Consider the following 23473-nt stretch of genomic DNA (forward strand, 5'->3'; position numbering starts at 1 on the left):
CGAGGATCATCAGCCACCTTTCCAGTCTAAAGATGATGAAACCCACTTTACAATTTTATGAATGGTTCTAAAACATTAATGCCAGTTAATGATGCAGTTTTGCACAATGTTCAGGTTGAAGTGTGAAGGTTATTGATATGCAAGGTTATTTTGTTGATGGAAAATTGAAGTTGCATTGTATTTGTTTGCACTATTATAGCCACACTGTTTTCTCTTAATAAAAAGGAAACCGCAATAGCAGTATTGAAAATGTTCTTTAAAAACTTATTGCAGCTATAGTAACTAATTTGTGGTTAGGCCTGTCAAGATAACAGGTACATATTACAGTAAAATGCAAAAAGAAATGTTATTTTTTTTCTTTTAAACCTATGTGATTGTCCTGTGAAATCATTTTCCTGAACTGTGATTTGTTGGATAATTTGACTTAAATGTTTAAATAAAGTCATACATTTCCTGAGGTTATTTCATTTTATTTGTGTCAATTGTGAATTGAAATAGGCTCCAGCATCCCATGCAATCCTAGAGTAGGCCTAAATAAAATTTATTTTCATTTAATTCATTTTTTTATACATCTAACACTAAATGCAAAGCAACTCACTTAAAAACTACACATGAAACATCTCATAGAATGGCTTTTAAAAGCATGAAGTTCAACTTTAATTTATTTTACACACAAGTCAAGTAACATCATCAAACAAATGATGCAAGATTTTTAAAACATTTCAATATATTGAGCTATTAAAATATTGAAGACCTTGTAATGACACATAAACTAACTAACAAATATATGTACAGATAAACATTGAGGTCAAAAAGTACAAAATGTCGAACGATATTGTAATTATTGTGACAGCCCAGTTTGTGGCTCAACGTTGGCTAAAAAAAAGCTGAGTCAGTGCTTCTCTGACTCTTGATGGCTGCACATCTACAAATCCCCCTCCTTCAGCCCATCTCTCAACATGAGGAACATGAGGAACATGAGGAACAGTTCCACCAGCCTCTTCATAATTCTCCCCGTGCATTTCACACACGTTGTGGAGTGTGCAACATGCACTGATTATGGTGGGGACGAGGGAAACGTCCACATCCAGCCGTTTAGCAAGGCACCTCCACCGGCCCTTCAGTCGGCCGAAAGCGCACTCCACAGTCATCCTGGCTCTGCTGTGGCGCTCATTGAAGTACTTCTGCTCAGCTGTCAGGGTCCCTGTGTCACAGTATCCTTTTAACAGCCAGCTTCGAAGGGGATAAGCCGGGTCACCGAGCAGCATGATTGGCACTTGAACGCCCATTATCTCCTCAGTGTCCTTAAGATTTAAAAGCACATATAAAGGCAAAATAATTAAAGACATTGTATACATTATATTACTAGATTATTCACAGGTGGAAAAAGCTCCCCTCTCTCTGCGAGTGAGTACACATGGGAATTCCGGAGTACCCTCGCATCATGAACACTCCCTGGCCATCCAGCATAGATGTTGGTGAAGCTGTTGGAAGACAGTGTTAAATTACTGAACAGTGTACAGTGTCCTATGTACAGTATTTTCAAGGATAATATTCTTGCAGATGTATGGTTCTACCAAAAGAAAGTGAGGCAAGTACAGTACTTTTAAACTATTATAAAACAATATCTATATTTCTTACCAAAACCGATGATCCACGACACCCTGGAGCAGAACTGAGTGCCACCCTTTGCGGTTGAAATACTCTGCGTGGTTATCCTCTGGAGCAATGATGGGGATATGACTCCCATCAATTGCTCCTCCACACTGCGGGAAACCCCATCTCTGCTGGAAGCCTTCAATGACCTCTTGCAGGTCATCCCCTTTGGGCAGTTTTATGTAATGGGGCATGAGGACACGGCGAACTGCTTGGCAGAACTCGTGTACAATGGAGCAGACTGTAGACTTGGCTATGCCGAACAAGTTAGCTATCGTACGATAGCACGCACCTGTTGCTAGCCAATACACTCCAACTGCAACGCGTTTCTGCACTGTTATGGGCCGCCGCAGACATGTCTCTTCCCGTGACAGAGTTAATCGAAGGCGCTCACAAACATAATCGAATGTGGATCTGGTCATTCGAAAGTTACTGATGAATTCTGTATTAGTGAAGCCACTCACATCAGTATCCCACCACTCCTGGCTGCGACTCCGCACCCACACGTTTCTCTGTACCGACGTTGCTAACACTGCTCCACAAAACGCCATGGCCAAAAACCTTGCTCTCCTCCTTCTTTTTAATTTTCTTCTTAGAACGAGAAGATTGTAATTGTGCTGGCTCCGTTGGGAAAATATTGCAACAAGAGCTCCGCTGTTGACTACACTGTTGTTGACATCCATGTTTAACGTTAGCTACTTCCGCAAACAACGAGTGACGTCGCGTACTCTTCTGCGCATGCGGGTCATTTCTGGGTCATTTCACGTTCACACAGGAGATCACTAAAGGTCGCATTGAATTGAAAATGTGAACGGCCTTGCAAAAAAATCGAATTTTTTCAAAAAATCGGAATTGAGCATTAAGCCCTGCAGTGTGAACGTAGCCTTATATGCAACTTATATGTAATTGTCTATCTAACGTTACTTTGCTAAGTTTGCAGTTTCACTGCTACCTACAACACTACATATAGGCTCCTGTGTTATCAGAAATAGAGGCTAGTATCAGCGAGTCTTACCTCTATGCGAATACGCTTAGGCCGTGTGTCCACCAGAGCGTTTTTAGCCAGCTGAAAACGCTAGGCGCTCTGCTTAAAACGCCCGTCTGTGAGCGCTTGAGAGCGCTTCTGCAGCGCAGCGTTTTTTTCCGTTGAGACGCTTTGTTGCTATGATACGGAATATCAACGGCACTGTTTACTTGTAAATGATTTTGCAGGAATTTGTTTCAGCCTTAGGCCGTGTGTCAATTTAGCACAATTTCGCTGTAAATATATGAACTAACTCACGATTTATAGAATTAATATATAACAAAGCAAGCCTAGTTGTTTGAATTTTCCTGGTAATTTCCTGGTAACCGATAGGCGTGGTTTGGGCGTGGCCTCGCAAGGGCAGCAAAACAAGTGCATTCTGGGAGTTGTTGTCTTTCATCCACATTAGTGAAAAATACATTTTCTGCCTTTTCTCAGTCTAGAAAGCTCCAAATTCAAAAATAATTTCACATTTCTACTACATAAATGACCAATTTTAAATACACATTCATCTTTCCAGGGGTGAAGTACCCCTTTAAATGAGGCAAGGGTGTAGTGTAACATTCAAGGTATTTTAAGTCATGGACATTTTTTTTACTTGATTTTTTATTTAAATGTCATTTAGGTAAGCAAAGATGAGTTTTAAGGTATAAAATAATTGATTACATGGGGACTTAAATTTTGTAATATTGTATTTATTTGAGTGTTTGCAAAGTATGGATTGATTACTTTATATGCGTTGATAAAACATTTTATATCTAATGTTGACATTGATTGTATAAGTAAAGAAATGACTGAATAGATAATAATATATTAAGCAATATAGTATTTTGTCTAAGTTCATATTGACTGAGTGAATTTATAAGTTGTGTTGGGAAAAAAGAAAAAAAAATTGATAATGACGTTGATTACAAATAGTAACAAATTAATTCTATAATTATGTATGTTATAAATTATGTTCTATATTTTTTTTACAAAAAGAGTTATGGTAGTTTATATTAGCTTGGCCTTAAACGTTAGTAATTTGATGTGTATGTGTCTTTGTTGTTATATGGAATTAAGCAGGTTTGTTTTTTTTTTTTTTTTTAGATCAAAGTGACGGTGAAAATTCTTCAAATTACTGAAGATCGGGAGAGTTTCACACGATCCCATCAGAGAATGAAGAAAAGAACCTATAATGTTGCAGATAAAACACACAGCATCTCCTTATGTGTATGGGGAGGTGAAATTCTCTCAAAAGCCAAGTGGTACAACTTGACAAATGTGTCCATGCAGCAGTTTGGTGGAGAAATGTGCATATCCACAACAGCTCAGTCAAAATTAATGATGTTAGGAGATCTTGAGATTGAGGTATTTCGAGTTTTTGACAACTACACAGTTTTTGAAGGGCAGGTTGTGACAGCAGAGGTAAATGTGGACTACTTGTGTCCAAAACAACATGTAGTGGAAAATGTGAACCTGACAACACCCATCACAAGATGCCAACAGTGTGGGGCGTATTGCAGAACTGCTTCAGTTTTTGCACTTTTGCGTTCAAAAGTTTCTGTTGAAGATGCAACTGGCAAAATGAGTGATTTTGTCATTGATGAATTTGTTCTGCAGCAGCTGTTAAATTTAGTTTCTGAAAGATTCTTTGAGACAGATAGTTTGGTGTCAAAGCTGCTTGTGCAAGAGGGAATTCAATTGACAGTCAGAGGAAACCGTGTTACAGCAGATACAATTTTGCCTGCATGTGCCAAACCCACTAAAGAAATGGATCAGGCAAAAGATTCAGTTCCTACTGCAAATTGCAGCACGTCAGCAGAAGATCTCATGTTGGAGGACTTTTTTAGGAATGACTGTGGTGAACAGGTCAATTCACTGGATGTTGTGAATGAAAAGGAGACTGTGAACATTGAAGATAATGGCAAGGGCAAGTTGACTGATTGCAGGACAACAGAACAGGTTGTTGAAGAGAGTGAGGAAAAAGAGCCGGAAGCATCAGCACGTCCAAAGTATGGCAAATGTGACAAAAAGTTGAAGCATTCTGGGAACTCAGGAAAGAAAAAGTTGCTAATTATGTTTATTTATGGAGTTGTAAATATTACAACTTAGTTGGTTTTTAAATTTTTAAAATTGTGTTAAAAAAGTTAAAATAGTCATTTAGTGAAAAAGTGTTAAACACAAGTACTATTATTATTATTTTTTAGTTAAATATGTTTGTTAGAGATTAAAGGTAAAAGTAGGTGTGGTGTTGTGTTTTTTCCTGGGGAGTGGCGGAAACAGCATTAATCAGTTTCTGTGTTTAATTTTGGAGCGAGGGGCTGCTCCCATAACGTAAAATACATTCACAGCAACTACTGTATTTGCAGCAATTTTTTCAGTAAATATTAACCCATAATACTTATTAAATATTGAATAAAATTGATTACTACATTGACTACACTTACAGTAGTATATTATATCTGGAGAGTGAAAGAGAGATGGCATTATCGTTAACAGTGTAGTATGTGAAAATGTATAGGTAACTGGAGAGATGGTTACTGAGTGAATTAACAATGTTCCTAAATACGATCCATAACGTTAGAATTTCTGTTAACTGCATTCATTTCAGTATGGCTAATGTAACCCTTCATCATAGCCTTCCCTAAACATAGGATATACCATTCATCAGCACACACACAAATACATACAAAAATATGTGTATGTATGTAGTATGTTTCATATATATATATATATATATATATATATATATATATATATATATATATATGAATTAAAAAGTAATTCAATTCAAATGGATTTATATATAATTTTTTTCATGCAAATAAAGTCCTTTGAATTGAATTAATTTTTTGTGAGTGTTTAAGGGGGCTGCTCCCATAAGGTATACATTTACAGCATGTACTGTATATATATTTTCTCATGCTTCTATGGTCATAAATATTACTAACATCCTAATGTTGCGTTATGTTAAGATACATTCACATAAACATGCACAACAAGTTAATATCAATGAATGAAGCTGCTCAGTTTAAGTCAAGAAAGAAGTCTGGTCAACAGTGAAAAATATACAAGGCAACCAATTGCATTCAACAAAACATTTAATTATATATTATATCCAGGGAGAGAGTAGGTAAGTTTTCCTTGAATGTTCTGTCTTCAAAGAAACTCATTCAACTTCCTACAGGGAGAGTAAGATGGCAGAAAGCAGGCCAGAAAAGGAATATAAGTGTTCACAATAGCCATTACATTCTTCCAGCGCAGCTGTAGGATGATCTGGAGACCTGGTGGTGAATCAAGAATCAGTCAAATGCTTATATATACATTGATAACAAAAGCATTCAAACTCCACACTATAGGTAATGCTATAGTTACTTGAATTTTTGGGTGAAAGCATTACCTTGCCAGAAGCAGACTGTGGGCCTGTTTCTACCTGGTGTTAAGATGCGTTTTGGCTGATCATAAGTGGACAACACTAAATACAGGTGTAAATGGGGTCTAGTTTGAGCTTGTCCACTTTCGACCACTTCCAGAGATATTTGAAAATGATGCTTTCATAGTGTAAACGCTCATGTGGTCGAATGCGTTCAAACCGCCACTAAAGACCGTCTACTCTCCGCCTACTGATCTAATGTGTAAACATTATGGGAAGCACGCTAGCTAGATTGGATTTAAACTTTGTTGGCTGAAGACCCAAGTTTGGTTTGAAGATGAAAAACGTACCAAGCACAATGTTCTCTCACCATCCCTGATTTCTAACACACACTCACTGCGTTCAGCTGGTCTCACGGCTGTCAGAGCAGTAACAAACACTGATGCTCTCTGTATGTTTTCCTGTCATCTCTAGGCGTGTTCATATGTAAACTGCTCAAGCTTATTTTGTCTATTAGATTGAAAGATCTAAAAAAACCAATACATTTACCCACCCCCTTGAAGAAATCGGGACAGAAGTGGTTGAAAGAGGACAAAAGAGATGGATTATAACACCAGGTGTAAACGTGTATGTGTCTCCCTCGTTCACTTGTGATCTGATCAACGAAAATGCATCTTAACTCCAGGTGGAAACAGGGCCTGTGTCAGAGCCCAGAGGAGACCGGGTCTGGAGTCGAGTCAAAACCGCTGCTGGACAGAACTGGGAGTTGTAAAGAAAGAGGAAACGGTGTTAAGTTTAACACATTGAAGGACAGATTAAATACACATTTCCAAAACATTTTCATGAGGTTGACATTACAGAAGTGAGAGCACACACCTACAGTTCGGTCCATAACTATTTGGACATTTGTCATGATTTCTGTTATTTTGGCTCTGTAATCCAGTACTCCAGTCCTCAAACTATACATCTATCAAGGTACTTATGATCATCCATCTGTCCTTCTGTTTTATGTTGTTTTCATAATTTCCCACACACACAGTAATCTGTTAAAGGTGCTATAGAGGATGTTTTGTTTCATACATTTTTGCAATATTACTTTAAACTGTCTTTACTAACTGATAAAAGACTATTTATTAGGTGCACTGAAAGGAATAATATTAATATACATCATCTGTGCACGAGGTAGGGCCTTAAAAACATCAGCCAATCGTTTACGCGATCATTGCGTAAACGATTGGCCCTCTGGCTTGTCAATCACTGCCATGACGTTCCTTGTGAGAGACGAGCGCGGCTGCGCGCTCCAGTAACTTTCCACACTCCACAGGCGCCGCATGCAATGTTTTTGTCAGGAGTAACAACTGCAGATTATGAGTTACCTGCGGTGAGTCCGACATAATGAATCCACTAACACGACACAGCGAAAGCCGGTGGTAAACAAACACTCGTGTTCCAATACTAGTGCACAAGTTTAGGGAAGCGTTTCCTCGAAATGAGCTGTGAAGGAGGGGGGTTGTTCTTACGCATGCGCTCATTTCAAAAACTCACTAACAGTCTTTGGTTTCTCAGTTGTTCAAAAACATCCTCTGTATCACCTTTAATGTTTATTTACTTATTTTGAAAATCCAGGTTGAGGAGATTGAGCCCTTGGAGGAGGAAATTGAGGTGGTTGGGGTCACAGACGTAAATGGAATGCGTCACATTTTGAGCAGNCTAACCTTGCATCAGTGTTAGCAAGAAATTACACAAGAAAGTACTGAATTTCTACCAATATCTGTACGGGTGAAAGTTTACAACGCTTACAGACCACCGTCTGCTGACAACAATCTTCAGTCCAACAAAAGCCTTTCCATCCATGGCTGCGGCTCGGATGCAGAGAAAGACAATACATAATTCACCTCTCTGTGTTTAAAGTCACCATGAAATCAAAACTGACTATTCTTGTTTTGTTTTTTTATGAAATATTGCAGTATTTATAAAATGATTTTTAATGCACATCATTATTTGTTAATATTCAGCTAAGTTTTAAAGTTCACACTTATATTTGATGTTGTGATTGACAGGATGAGATGAACGAGCTCCTCCTGAACCTTCATTTAGAGCCTCATTTAAATACAGAATGAGTTCATTTGCATATTGATCAGATGCTTCAGTGCTCTGAGAGTGTTTATAGTGCTGTGAGTTTAACACTTCATCACTGACACACACAACAATCTTCATCAACATGACCTTCATCATCATCTTCATCTGGACTCTCACAGCGTTTGCTCAAGGTTTGTGGAGCACAAGTTGATATCAATTCATTTCTTCAAGTATATTGTCAAAGTTTTGAGTTGATTTTCTTCTTGTTGTGTGTTTCAGAGTGTAGAGGACAGATCACCGTCACTCAGAGTCCCTCAATGACAGCAGCTCAACTAGGACAAACTGTGGAGATCAACTGTAAAACCAGCACAGATGTGGCCAGTTATTCCGGAACATACTTTTTCAGCTGGTACTTACAGAAACCTGGAGAAGCTCCTAAACTCTGGATTTATGGAACAAACAGCCTCCAGTCAGGAACTCCATCTAGATTCAGTGGCAGTGGATCTAACAGTGATTTCATTCTGACCATCAGTGGAGTCCAGACTGAAGATGCTGGACATTATTACTGTCTGAGTTTCCACACTGGTCCAGTGATCATACAGTGATAAAGAGTCGTACAAAAACCTCCGTCAGTCAGAGTCACAGTGACTGAACTGATACTGCAGCTGCTCACACACTTTCACACACTTTCACACACACTCAACAGCAGAAGGTTTTCAAACACACAGATCTAAACATTCTTCTACAAACGTTTTCTCTCTCATAAACTTTCATCAAGTCAAGTCAGCAGACCAAACACATCTGAAACCAGACAAAATGGACCTGATGGACTAATTTCTGTTTCTAATAATGTATCTTTGGCCACATTTAGCATATGACAAAGATTGGGTATGTGAATGTGTTCAGAGATTTTGACTATAGGAAAAGAAATATTGAATTTAACTCTATTCAAATAAATAAAATGAACAAAATGACTGAACATAATCTGTTCATGTTCAGTAAAAAGCCTATACCACACATCAGGAAAACAGATAGAGATGGAGAAAGTGAACAATCTAATCAAATGATCTTGAAGTAATTAAATCTACAATCTTTTTTTTATGGCTTAATTTAAACAGATTTCAGATGAGGTCGTGTGAAAACAACAATGTCACATACTATCGTTTGCAAAGATTACTTTCAGGTTTATACTTCGTAGTATTCAGTAGGTTCTCCTCATCTTTTGATCAATGAATTTCCATTACTTTTCCAGTCATCTGTCATCATGAAAATCATATTTGCACTCATTCATTCACATAAAGCAAATTCTAACCACTAAAATATTTAGAGCTCAGTCTTTGGCTTTGTTTTACATTTACACACTTTTATCTTCTCTGTTCCTGATTAATGGTTTTTGCTGCCCCTGTTGGTCATTGGTCCCATGTGCACCACATATTCACAATGCATGCATTCAAACAAAAATTAAGACATTTTTCAAAATTATGCAGTAGAAATGAAAATCATACAGGTTTGGATCATGCATATGAGGGAGAATAACAGATTTTTAGGTTAAATATCCCTTCAAGACTCTGAGAAGAAGCTCTTCTCTGTTCGAACCCTTCACTATTCCCTACATTACTCCACCCAAGTGTGCAGCACAAGTCCTGAAAAGTGAAGCCAAAGCATCTCGATGGATGGATGCAGTATAGATCATAAACCCCGCCCTCTCCATGTAATCAAATGAGACGTGAGACAAACTAAACAATGAAATTACACTTCAAATAATTTTTTCCAAAGATGGTTCCTGTCATTTTATATAGACATAATGGGTTGTTCTGCAGTAAAGGAGGACAAAACAGGACAAACAAAAACAGTGAAAATACTGCAGAGCTCAAATCAGAAGCAGTCATCTTGATGTACCGACTCTCTGCAGGATCACCTCCACATTTTGTCTCAGCTCAGTAACATCTGGCACAGCGTCAGAAGCTGTTTTCACTAGTGGTTAATTGTGGATACATCACAGAAGAATATGATATTTTACACTCGCTGTTTAAAGGGGTCATGACATTAGAAATTATTCTTGGTCTTTTGGTATATAAGAGGTCTTTGTATCATTATTACATCCTGCAAGTTCCATAACTTAAAACTTCCTCGTCGTCAATAAAAATCATTTATATAATCAAGTTGTAAAAAAGATTCATTTGGAACAGAGGTGCGTGTGACGTCACATGGGCACAATCATTTGCATACGACTGCCTCTGGAGCAAGACAACGCCTACTTTTACATCGTCGCATCATTGGCCCCGCCCACTGGTGTTCACTCGATGAGCAGCGAGTGGATCTAAAGTAGGCCGAGATGTTTATGATAAGATTGATAATAACAAGATTGTGATGTCACAAAGACGTTGTGCTGTTCCTGTCTGTGGAAAAACATCATCTTTGCATAAGCTGCCGAAGGATCCTGATGTCAGAGAAAAATGGATTCAGTTTATTTTAACGAACGTCCTACAGTCACATTAGCGTACATTTTACCAGCGACTGTTGTGATTGATGGTAAAAATCAGCCTAAGAAGGACCAAACCAGTTCCTCAACACCAAAACAAAGAGACTTCCATGTGGAATCAAAGAAATCTCATGGAAAATACTGATAAAAGCTTTGAGTGTGTTGACGTCCACACAAGAGAAAATACATCATTCACCTCTCTGTGTTTAAAGTCACTGAGAAATCAAAATGGACAATTAATGTTTTTATGGAATGTTGCAGTATTTATTAAAAATGATTTATCAGTGCACATCATTATTTTTTAATATTTAAGTTTTTAAAGTTCACACTTATATTTGATGTTGTGATTGACAGGATGAGATGAACGAGCTCCTCCTGAACCTTCATTTAGAGCCTCATTTAAATACAGAATGAGTTCATTTGCATATTGATCAGATGCTTCAGTGCTCTGAGAGTGTTTATAGTGCTGTGAGTTTAACACTTCATCACTGACACACACAACAATCTTCATCAACATGACCTTCATCATCATCTGGATGCTCTTATACTGCTTTATTCTACAAGGTGAACAGCATGTATTTCGAACAAGTCAAATTATATAATTTTAACACAATCTTAAAATGTAAAAAATAATATATATTTTAATGACTGATAAATGGTTTGTTTTTCAGGCGGTAGAGCTCAGATCACAGTGACTCAGACTGCGGTGAAAACTGCAACACCAGGAGAAACTGTTGAGATGAGCTGTAAACTCAGTAGAGCTGCTACAGACTGCAGCCCAGCCTGTGTGTCCTGGTACTTACAGAAACCTGGAGAAGCTCCTAAACTCCTGATTTATAGAACAAGCACCCTCCAGTCAGGAACTCCATCTAGATTCAGTGGCAGTGGATCTAACAGTGATTTCACTCTGACCATCAGTGGAGTCCAGACTGAAGATGCTGGACATTATTACTGTCAGAGTTATCACTACATCAACAGTAATTATGTGTTCACACAGTGATAAAGAGTCGTACAAAAACCTCCGTCAGTCAGAGTCACAGTGACTGAACTGATACTGCAGCTGCTCACACACTTTCACACACTTTCACACACACTCAACAGTGCAGAAACACAAATATGATCTTAATATCAGCTTTGTTGAGCTTCATCAGTCTTTCTTCAGATAATTAGAAATTCTTTTGATGTTATCATGATTTTTAGATCATTTATGGTTTATTTATCCTCATTTCCACTCATTCAGTATTTTAAAGTCATTGATATTTTTGATCATGTACTTTTATTATTTTTTCTTCCTAATCTTAGTTATACAGTAAAGATCTGAGGAACTGAAGCTGTCGATCACACAGCAAGAGTTTATCTGGACACTTCCCAAAACTCCTGTTATAATCAGTGACGCTCTTACACTACACAATCAATCTCTGACTGTATTTACATCGTGTTTGCATTGTTAGTTATGGTGAAAGCATTTCTGGAGTGCAGAAATTTAGTTGTAATGACGAGATCACTGCATTCACACCATCAACAGACTGTCTGTCATCTGCTCAGTTTCTCATCACTGCAACCTTGCCTGTGATGAACAGATCTAAATATAAGGCAATAATCAACACTTTTCACCATTCGTTCATTTAGACAGCTGTAATAGTAAAAATGTAGTGATAGTATTCGAGAAGGTTTCACATGTAAACAATCACAGCGCTAAAATCAGAGTGGAAATAGCCATTTATTTCCAAATTATGACAATTATTTGATGTAGAAATCATATTAACATTATAAGTGCACCTCAGGAAACATTATAAATAATAATAAATCAGTTGGTGAAGCGACTCAGACGCCTGCAGTGAAATCTGTTCATCTAGGAAACACATTCACCATGTCCTGTAAAAGCAGTCCTGACGTCTATCAGAGTTGGGATCATCAACCTCTATCCTGGTTCAGTGATAAAGAGTCAAAAACCTCCGTCAGTCAGAGTCACAGTGATTTGTGCTAGAAACACTGAATAAGTTCATTCACAAATATGAGGGCTGCAGCAGATGAGAAGATTTGAAGTCAATAACATCATTTTAGAGCTTCAGACGACTGAGAATATCGAGCACAGGTGAGATTATCAGAGATCCAAACACTGAAGGGTTCATCCTAGACCATTTGTCTATTTGACCCCAAATTTATCTGTGTATCATCTAGATACCCTGAAGACATCAAACAAGTGATCAACAGAATTTGGATTCATCAGATTGTTGAGAAGATATAGATTTATAAGTGTATTGAGCCATGGCTAAATGAACTATCTTCTAAACGCTTTGACTAATTAAGATCCTTTTGATAACTTTTGTCATTAGTGTCTATAGATGACGTGCAAAATTTCGTGTGAATCGGTTGAGTGATTTAGGAGATTGAAAAAAAAGTTTTTAGCAACTCAAAATGGCCGACGGACTACAACATGTTGTACTAATGTTGTCCACTAGAGGGAACCACAGGAGAAGAAATTTATTTTTCTATCAGTTTCCATCAGTTTGAATGTTTGAATCCAAAATTCACAGAACTTCATACACATGGACAACAAGACTTTCTGAGTAAACATGCAGAGTTTCAGAAACTTTTTTTTAAAATCAGTCATTTCTATGAATGGGATTCAGAGATGAAGGTCATAATACTAATGCTGTCCACCAGAGGGAGCCACAGGACAACAAATCATTTCAGATCTCTTTATGAAAGTCTGTAAATGGTTCAATAGATTGACTTGTAGTATAAAAAATGCATATAGGCCTAAATTCATTATAGTTTCATAAAGTTTAATAAAGCCCAATATAATTAGTTTGCACAAAAAAAAAAAAAAGTAATTTCCAAAATACTCACAGATCATTCATTTTTTTTTATTAATATTCATTTTATACTATTGAAAACATATTTGTTGTTGCCAGACTTAATGTATTGCCGTTCAACTGAAGGAAAGAGACAATATTATCTGTCTATTTTAATATAGTACATAGAATAATACTTCCATAAAGAGATACTTAAAGACTCAGATTTTATTTGAAAAGACGCATGGCCATTGCTGTACCGTCTACTACACGATTCAAAGTGTTTCTGGATTGAAGTTTCTGAGCTGTAAAAGATCCCATTAACAATTCAAGCTACAAGTTAATCCTATTATGCTAGAGGATGTACATGTGCATTAAAGCTGTCTAAAGACCAAGTGTTTGTCTTACATTGGCCATATAACCTGTTACGGCCAGGACTACAGTACCTGTTTCTCACTTTGGGTGGCGCAATTGCATACAGTGTTATAATATATAGTGTTTAACCGTTTAAAGGTGCTAACGAGGATCTTTTCGTCGACTGAGAAACCAAAGACTGTTACTGAGTTTTTGAAATGAGCGCATGCGTAAGAACAACCCCCCTCCTTCACAGCTCATTTCGAGTGAACGCCTCCCAAAACTCGTGCACGAGTATTGGAACACGAGTGTTTACCACCGGCATTCGCTGTGTCGTGTTAGTGGATTCATTATGTCGGACTCACCGCAGGTAACTCATAATCTGCAGTTGTTACTCCTGTCTCCTGACAAAAACATTGCATGCGGCGCCTGTGGAGTGTGGAAAGTTACTGGAGCGCGCAGCCGCGCTCGTCTCTTACAAGGAACGTCACGGCAGTGATTGACAAGCCAGAGGGCCAATCGTTTACGCGATGATCGTGTAAATGATTGGCTGATGTTTTTAAGGCCCTACCTCGTGCACAGATGATGTATATTAATATTATTCCTTTCAGTGCACCTAATAAATAGTCTTTTATCAGTTAGTAAAGACAGTTTCAAGTAATATTGCAAAAATGTTTAAACAAAACATCCTCTTTAGCACCTTTAAATACACACTGGAGCCCCATCGAATAAATTCATCACTGCATTAACTCATTATTATTCACCTCGTCCGTTCCTGTTCATCAGTGGTGTGTCTGTCTGTTCACACCGCCCTCTAGTGGCGCAGTGATGTAGTGCAAGATAACATGAATAAAACTGTTGAAGGGTTTCTGTCATCAGTACAGCTGTGATCACCTGCGGTCTCGTACCTGCAGCCGAATTACAGTCGAGCTGATGATCACTAAAGCACTTTTGCTCATGTGATTTTGCTTAGATGATAAGTTTCATCTACATTTCATTTTCACTGTTTTTTTCACATGTGGTTTGAATTGTTCTAAATTTTATGCTATTTTATGCTTTTTAAAGTTCACACTTATATTTGATGTTGTGATTGACAGGATGAGATGAACGAGCTCCTCCTGAACCTTCATTTAGAGCCTCATTTAAATACAGAATGAGTTCATTTGCATATTGATCAGATGCTTCAGTGCTCTGAGAGTGTTTATATTGCTGTGAGTTTAACACTTCATCACTGACACACACAACAATCTTCATCAACATGACCTTCATCATCATCTTCATCTGGACTCTCACAGCGTTTGCTCAAGGTTTGTGGAGCACAAGTTTGATATCAATTCATTTCTTCAAGTATATTGTCAAAGTTTTGAGTTGATTTTCTTCTTGTTGTGTGTTTCAGAGTGTAGAGGACAGATCACCGTCACTCAGAGTCCCTCAATGACAGCAGCTCAACCAGGACAAACTGTGAACATCAACTGTAAAACCAGCAGAGATGTGCGCAGATGGACTAATGGGGATGATTATTTATTCTGGTACTTACAGAAACCTGGAGAAGCTCCTAAACTTCTGATTCAATATGTAAAAAAACTCTACACAGGAACTCCATCTAGATTCAGTGGCAGTGGATCTAACAGTGATTTCACTCTGACCATCAGTGGAGTCCAGACTGAAGATGCTGGACATTATTACTGTAAGAGTTTCCACTGCAGAACAGGTTCTGATGCTTATTGTGTGGGTGATCGTATGTTCACACAGTGATAAAGAGTCGTACAAAAACCTCCGTCAGTCAGAGTCACAGTGACTGAACTGATACTGCAGCTGCTCAAAGGAGGATCTGAAACAACATCACACATGCATCTGAAATAAAATCATCTAAATTAAGCTCTTTTATAGACTATTGAGGTCAGAAATTAAAGCATTAGTTGAAAGAAACAACTAGACAAAGTCCATCAGTGTCTCTACCCAGCTAACAGCATTTTGTAATAAGAACACTGTCTAAATATTTGGCGTTGGTTCTGGGAACATAAAACATGTCCAGTTTTCTTGACATTACAGGAACATTTTTATAAGGTATAATGTTCCTCAAACGTTCTTTCAACTTAATTTTGATTTAAAATTCAACATTGTAGGAATGATGATTTGTAACATTCCAAGAACATAAAATGTCCAGTTCCTAATGTTAGTAGAATGTTATTTAAAGGTTAGTATAATGTACCTCAAACGTTCTTTCAACTTAATTTTGATTAAAAATTCAACATTGTAGGAACATTGATTTATAATATTCCAAGAACATAAAATGTCCAGTTCCTAATGTTAGTAGAATGTTATTTAAAGGTTAGTATGATGTTCCTGAAACACATCATTCAAACACCTGCTGTGAACAAGCACTGAAAGAAAGAGAAATAAGATCACAAACTAACTTTCTTCAGCCACAGCCTGAGATCAACTGAAGATAAAAGACATTAAATCTCTGAAGATCTGATTAAACAACTCCACAAACAGCATTACCAGCTTCACTTATTACTAACCAGACTGACTTTATTTCAGTCAGACGTCTACAGAAGCTCTTATTGAGAATCAACAGAAGTTTAGACGTTTGGTTTGAGGTCACCATCATGGAGACCGGTGTTTGCTTTAGTTGCGCTCTAGACCCTTGACATTTGTTACGTTGCTTCTTTATCAGCTTTTGCTGAAGTTTTCAGAAACATTTTTGCATTGATAAAACAGATCAACATGTCTGTTTTAATAACAGATAACCATGAATTGTGAGAACCATGAATGTGTTTTGTGTGCTGGCATGAAGTGTGTCACCATTGTTGTGTTTCATATCGAATGTTGATGTCTGTGAGTGTATAAATGACACAAAACATGTTTGAAACAAAAAGTTAACAATGTGTTATTTATACACTTATAGACATCAACGTTCAACATCTGAAACACAGCAACGGTGTTACAAATTATTTCTTTTCACATTGGTTGAATTTGATAATTTGCAATAACATTTCAACTCCTTAAATCAGTAATTACAGAAAAAAAAGTTATTTGTTTATCAAAACAGACATGTTGATCTTCTTTATCAACGCAGAAGTGTTTTCTGAAAACTTCTGCAAAAGCTGATAAAGAAGCAACTTAACAAAAGTTAAGGGTCAAGAGCTCAACTAAAGCAAACATTGATCTACATGATGGTGACCTCAAACCAAACATTTTCAATAAGACATCAACATCTAAACCTCTAATTAATTCTCAATAAGAACTTCTGTAGATGAATGTCAGAAATAAAGTCAGTCTGGTTAGTAATAAGTGAAGCTGGTAATGCTGTTTGTGGAGATGTTTAATCAGATCTTCAGAGATTTAATGTCTTTTATCTTCAGTTGATCTCAGGCTGTGGCTGAAGAAAGTTAGTTTGTGATCTTATTTCTCTTTCTTTCAGTGTTTGTTCACAGCAGGTGTTTGAATGATTGAAAGAATGTTTCAGGAACATCATACTAACCTTTAAATAACATTCTACTAACATTAAGGAAACTGGACATTAGGGCTGGGCGATATATATCGCATGCGATTGTCACGCGCATTTCGTCAGTAAAGCCGGTTCCCTGATTACCACTAAATTGCCATCACCTGCTTTCAAATGGAGCGGCATTTAATAGACAGAGCTGTAATTCACTGACAAGCTACGCAATATCGCGTTCATTATCGAAGGCGATTCATCTGCGATAATGAACGCGATATTGCGTAGCTTGTCAGTGATCTACGGCTCTGTCTATTAAATGCCGCTCCATTTGAAAGCAGGTGATGGCGATTTAGCGGTAATCAGGGAACCGGCTTTACTGACGAAATGCGCGTGACAATCACATGCGATATATATTGCCCAGCCCTACTGGACATTTTATGTTGATACAATGTTGAATTTTAAATCAAAATTAAGTTGAAAGAATGTTTGAGGAACATTATACCTTATAAAAACATTCCTGTAACGTCAAGAAAACTGGACGTTTTTAATGTTCCCAGAACCAACAGTGAATATTTAGAGAACATTCTTATAACAAAATTCTGTTAGCTGGGATCCTGGTTCAGTGATAAAGAGTCAAAAACCTCCGTCAGTCAGAGTCACAGTGATTTGTGCTAGAAACACTGAATAAGTTCATTCACAAATATGAGGGCTGCAGCAGATGAGAAGATTTGAAGTCAATAACATCATTTTAGAGCTTCAGACGACTGAGAATATCGAGCACAGGTGAGATTATCAGAGATCCAAACACTGAAGGGTTCATCCTAGACCATTTGTCTATTTAACCCCAAATTTATCTGTGTATCATCCACGGGCGGACTGGCCATCTGGCATACCGGGCACTTTCCCGGTGGGCCGACGTGCTTTTTGGGGCCGACGGTCGTCGACCGCAAAAAAATTAAAAAAATAAAAATTCTCTCGGCCCATTAAAGTGGTAGGCCTAGATCGGCAGCCCAATGCTTTTTCAATTGACACTGGGCTGCTGGCCCAAAATATCACATAGGCTAGTTTTTTTTCCTTCTGACAGACGCGGCTCATGAAACACGTAGCTCAGTGGCCCATTGGTTGTTTTCTTGATTGACACTGGACTGGCCCAATCATATCTTTGAACAGCACCATCTATAGGATTTCTGCCTGCACGCAGTTTCAGTGTGATCATGGAGAAGAAACGCAAAGGAGGTGCAGAGAAGCTGCGTGAGAGAAAAAAACGCTGCCAAAGGTGTCAAATTGACACAAATGATTTCGGCAGTAGCAGCAGGGGCGTAAATCGCGGGGGGGATAGGACCCCCCCATCTGAGTGCTGTCCCCCAAAAAAATATAATTAATAACCACTAAGTATTGTGCATAAATTATATAAACTTAAAATAATTATGCAAGTAAAGCAATACAAACGCAAACGGGCGTTTTAAGTTTAGAAACATTTTGAGTCACCCCTCCCTTGCCTCACAGTGGTTTGGTCCACCGCGCACGGCACACTCGCTTGTGTGTAGATTCTGTAGAAGTCCGGTGGCGCCGGCAGGAGAGAACAGTCCTACAGACAGATGAGTTCCAGTAAGTCGGCTGTCAAGGCTATTTTTTTAACATCGGATGAAGTGATTATTTTCTCTTTAATGCTGACGGTGCTGAGTAATTAGTCATAACAACAACAACAAAAAAGATGATAACTGATGATTTTTTCCCGTGAGTCCGCTATTTTAGCGATTATAATGTTACCTAGCTTGTTTACATAGCTTGTTGGATATGTCACCCACAACAACAATTAACATTGTGATGAGAACATTGTGATTGGTTCGCTATATATATATATATATATATATATATATATATATATATAAGCGGAAGGATCTTATGTGGTGGTGGGCCGGTCTGGGCCAAAATGCCAGGGCCGATTTTTGGTCCCAGTCCATCCCTGGTATCATCTAGATACCCTGAAGACATCAAACAAGTGATCAACAGAATTTGGATTCATCAGATTGTTGAGAAGATATAGATTATAAGTGTATTGAGCCATGGCTAAATGAACTATCTTCTAAACGCTTTGACTAATTAAAATCCTTTTGATAACTTTTGTCATTAGTGTCTATAGATGACGTGCAAAATTTCGTGTGAATCGGTCAAGTGGTTTAGGAGATCGAAAAAACAGTTTTTAGCAACTCAAAATGGCTGACGGACTACAACATGTTGTACTAATGTATAAGTAATGTATAATGTACACAGGATAAGAAATCTATTTTTCTATCAGTTTCCATCAGTTTGAATGTTTGAATCCAAAATTCACAGAACTTCATACACATGGACAACAAGACTTTCTGAGTAAACATGCCGAGTTTCAGGAACTTTTTTTAAATCAGTCATTTATATGAATGGGATTCAGAGATGAAGGTCATAATACTAATGCTGTCCACCAGAGGGAGCCACAGGACAACAAATCCTTTCAGATCTCTTTATGAAAGTCTGTAAATGGTTCAATAGATTGACTTGTAGTATAAAAAATGCATATAGGCCTAAATTCATTATAGTTTCATAAAGTTTAATAAAGCCCAATATAATTAGTTTGCAAAAAAACTGTAATCTCCAAAATACAGATCATTCATTTTTATATTAATATTAATTTTATACTATACTATTGAAAACATATTTGTTGTTGCCAGACGTAACTGAATGTTTTGCTGTCCAATTAAAGGAAAGAGACAATATTATCTGTCTATTTTAATATAGTACATAGAATAATACTTCTATAAAGAGATACTTAAAGACTCATATTTTATTTGAAAAGACACATGACCATTGCTGTACCGTCTACTACACGATTCAAAGTGTTGCTGGATTGAAGCTTCTGAGCTGTAAAAGATCCCAATAACAATTCAAGCTACACGTTAATCCTATTATGCTAGAGGATGTTCATGTGCATTAAAGCTGTCTAAAGACCAAGAGTTTGTCTTACATTGGCCATATAACCTGTTACGGCCAGGACTACAGTACCTGTTTGTCACTTTGGGTGGCGCAATTGCATACAGTGTTATAAATATATATAAGTCATGGAATAAACTTCCTGTTCATCAGTGGTGTGTCTATCTGTTCACACCGCCCTCTAGTGGCACAGTGATGTAGTGCAAGATGACATGAATTTAGAGCCTCATTTAAATACAGAATGAGTTCATTTGCATATTGATCAGATGCTTCAGTGCTCTGAGAGTGTTTATAGTGCTGTGAGTTTAACACTTCATCACTGACACACACAACAATCTTCATCAACATGACCTTCATCATCATCTTCATCTGGACTCTCACAACGTTTGCTCAAGGTTTGTGGAGCACAAGTTTGATATCAATTCATTTCTTCAAGTATATTGTCAAAGTTTTGAGTTGATTTTCTTCTTGTTGTGTGTTTCAGAGTGTAGAGGACAGATCACCGTCACTCAGAGTCCCTCAATGACAGCAGCTCAACCAGGACAAACTGTGAACATCAACTGTAGAACCAGCACAGATGTGTATTACAGTAGTTCTTATGGACATATTTTAGCCTGGTACTTACAGAAACCTGGAGAAGCTCCTAAACTCCTGATTTATTTTTGCAAACACCCTCCAGTCAGGAACTCCATCTAGATTCAGTGGCAGTGGATCTAACAGTGATTTCACTCTGACCATCAGTGGAGTCCAGACTGAAGATGCTGGACATTATTACTGTCAGAGTTTCCACTATCCAAACAGTCAATATGTGTTCACACAGTGATAAAGAGTGAAGCAGATGAAGCGACTGAAGCTGATGGAGAATGAACGAGTCCCTCATGTGCTGCAGAGAAACACACTGTTGGTCTCCATGAGTGAGAAGAGCAGCAGATCTCCTCTGAACACTGCCGTCTCCTCACACAGGCCGGCCGCTCCGTGTGTCCTCACAGTGTCTCCATCCACTCCTGCTGCTGCTCCAGCTGTACAGACCGTCCTTCTCCAGGAGCCCAACGCTGCTCTCCTGAGACCTGCTGCTCCCGTCCACCTTCAGCTCAGGCTCCAGTTTGACGGGAAGCCCTTGTTGGCCACACACACCAGTGTCGCTGTGTTCAGAGAGGAGATCTCTGCGCTGACGCTCACAGAGAAATCACACTGACCAGTGGCTTTCCTTTAGGATTTGAGAGAAAACTGGGAGAAATTCTCCAACAGCGAGAGAAACAACATGAAGAAGAAAATCACATCATTATTAGATAAACGCATTAATGCTCACAAACTCCTATAAATGAAAAGAGAAAATGTTCAGAATATGGTTCATATTCTGGTAAATTTGCTGATTGATTATGAAATAACTTAAAAGGAAATATAATTGAGTTTCAAACTGATACTTGAGATGTTGTACTGTTCCTAAAATATGATACAATATAATCACATGTTTAAAGCAATAAAGTGTATTAAAGATGAATAAACCTTCATTTAACACAGGGTCAACAACAATTCTGCCGCCATATTTTATTTTCACCTTTCATATCTTCTATTTAATATACTTCACCCAGCTAACACCTTTTTGTTCCAAGAACGTTTTCCTCCAACGTTATGAGAACATTTAAAACTCTTCTGCAAACAATGTATAAATAATGTTTTTGTGCTAACCTTTTGAGAACATTATTAAAGACCAGATAACGTTGAACAAACACTCTATTAATGTTACTGGAAGAACGTTTGTTCATAACTTTGAGAGAACATTGCCAGAACGTTAGCCAAAGTTAAGAGAGCGTTGCCTGTTAGCTGTAGGAGCTTGTTTGAGTTCACTGAGAGAGCTCCACTGATCGGAGAAAGAGCTTTACCAAATCATCAAACAAATAACTAATCTAAGCACATATATGCAGTATAAAGCAGTAGTGCAGTTATAGTCCACAATAATCACAAGACTGGAATACTGTGTTTCACACTCACACACCCTTCTGATGAAACTGACCATCCTTTCCTCACTTTCTCCTCAACTGAAACTTTTTGCACAATGGTGCAAATACCAGTAAATTGACTAGCACAAACCTTAGTAAATCACCTTGTGTGATTCATTTAAATATTCTCCTCCCATAAATTTTGTGTCTGAAAGAGAAACTCCTACAAATGCATGTGCAATATGCAATTGAGCTTTTCAGCTCAAATTTTTCCACCGCGTGTCTTTAGTAAATCCTGACAGTAGTGTTTAAACACCAAAAGAGGGTTTGCGCTTGCACTAGCTGTTAGTAAATCTGACCCTTACTGTGATCTGATCTGTGACAGACGGGTTTGACTCAACTAGAATCAGAGAAACTGAGAGAGTAAACTGATATCAGATCAAACAAACAATCATGGTGCCTTACAGTAGGTAGTTTTGTTTTTGTACATCAAACTCTGCACTGGTCTGAACCTTCTCTGTGACCTCTGACCCCTCCAGCGTCCAGCTCACCTGCGCCCCCTGCATGTAAGGGAATATGTGTGTGTTTTGGTTCAATGTTGTGACCACGTTATCTGACATGACACAGTTCAGAAAGTCTCAGAGAAGGTCTGATGATGTTCTTTCTACAGAATAAACTCAACCTGTATTCAACCCCTGATGTGTTTTATACACGTTTGTTTCTCACAGCTGTAGAAAGTGTTTCTGGATTGATGTTTCTGAGCTGTAAAGGATCCCAAAGACAATTCAAGCTACATGCTAAACCTATTATGTTAGGTGGTGTACACGTGCATTAAAGCTATCCAAAGGCCAAATGTTTGTCTTATGTTGGCCATATACCCTGTTAAGTACACTTTGCAGGGCTTGTACCCTTTGGCTCAAACAATGACTTTAGGCCAGAACTAAAATACTGTTTGTCACTTTTGCAGCCGTTACAGTTACACACACAGGAGCCCCACTGAATAATTCATCACTGTATTAACTGCCCTTGTTAATCTCTGTCCTGTTCATCAGAGGTGTGTCTGTCTGTTCACACTGCCCTCTAGTGGTGCAGTGGTGTAGTGCAATATAACAGGAATTAAACTGTTGACACTGTTTTCTCTCACTCCAGTTTTGCTCTGAAGGGTTTCTGTCATCAGTACAGCTGTGATCACCTGCGGTCTCGTACCTGCAGCTGAATTACAGTCGAGCTGATGCTTAGATAATGGTAATATAGTTCTGAAACATTTCATCTTATCACAATTTATATTGGTCCTAAATGTTATGTTACATTTTTAAAGTTCACACTTAGTAGTGTATGATGATTACGTGATACATAATGTTGTGATTGAC

The 23473-nt window shown here is 38.0% G+C and overlaps 1 protein-coding gene and 3 gene segments (V, D, J or C); 3 read left to right on the forward strand and 1 right to left on the reverse strand.

Moving 5' to 3' along the window:
- Positions 1 to 866: 866 nt before the first annotated feature.
- On the reverse strand, positions 867 to 2207 carry LOC125258599 (protein ANTAGONIST OF LIKE HETEROCHROMATIN PROTEIN 1-like). The gene is made up of 3 exons (XM_048175548.1): positions 1642 to 2207; positions 1436 to 1484; positions 867 to 1304 (listed from the first exon to the last, which is right to left on the reverse strand). Exons 1-3 carry the CDS (start codon positions 2205 to 2207, stop codon positions 867 to 869), a joined length of 1053 nt encoding a protein of 350 aa, XP_048031505.1.
- A 5880-nt stretch (positions 2208 to 8087) lies between these two features.
- Positions 8088 to 8952, forward strand: LOC125258197. The segment is given in 2 exon segments: positions 8088 to 8305; positions 8394 to 8952. Coding segments are annotated over 2 exon segments (375 nt in total).
- A 1990-nt stretch (positions 8953 to 10942) lies between these two features.
- Positions 10943 to 11740, forward strand: LOC125258196. The segment is given in 2 exon segments: positions 10943 to 11160; positions 11268 to 11740. Coding segments are annotated over 2 exon segments (378 nt in total).
- A 3266-nt stretch (positions 11741 to 15006) lies between these two features.
- On the forward strand, positions 15007 to 15748 carry LOC125257478. The segment is given in 2 exon segments: positions 15007 to 15055; positions 15145 to 15748. Coding segments are annotated over 2 exon segments (408 nt in total).
- The last annotated feature ends 7725 nt before the right edge of the window (positions 15749 to 23473 follow it).

The sequence above is a fragment of the Megalobrama amblycephala genome, linkage group LG22 (assembly GCF_018812025.1).
Source record: "Megalobrama amblycephala isolate DHTTF-2021 linkage group LG22, ASM1881202v1, whole genome shotgun sequence".
NCBI classification, from domain to species: Eukaryota; Metazoa; Chordata; class Actinopteri; order Cypriniformes; family Xenocyprididae; genus Megalobrama; species Megalobrama amblycephala.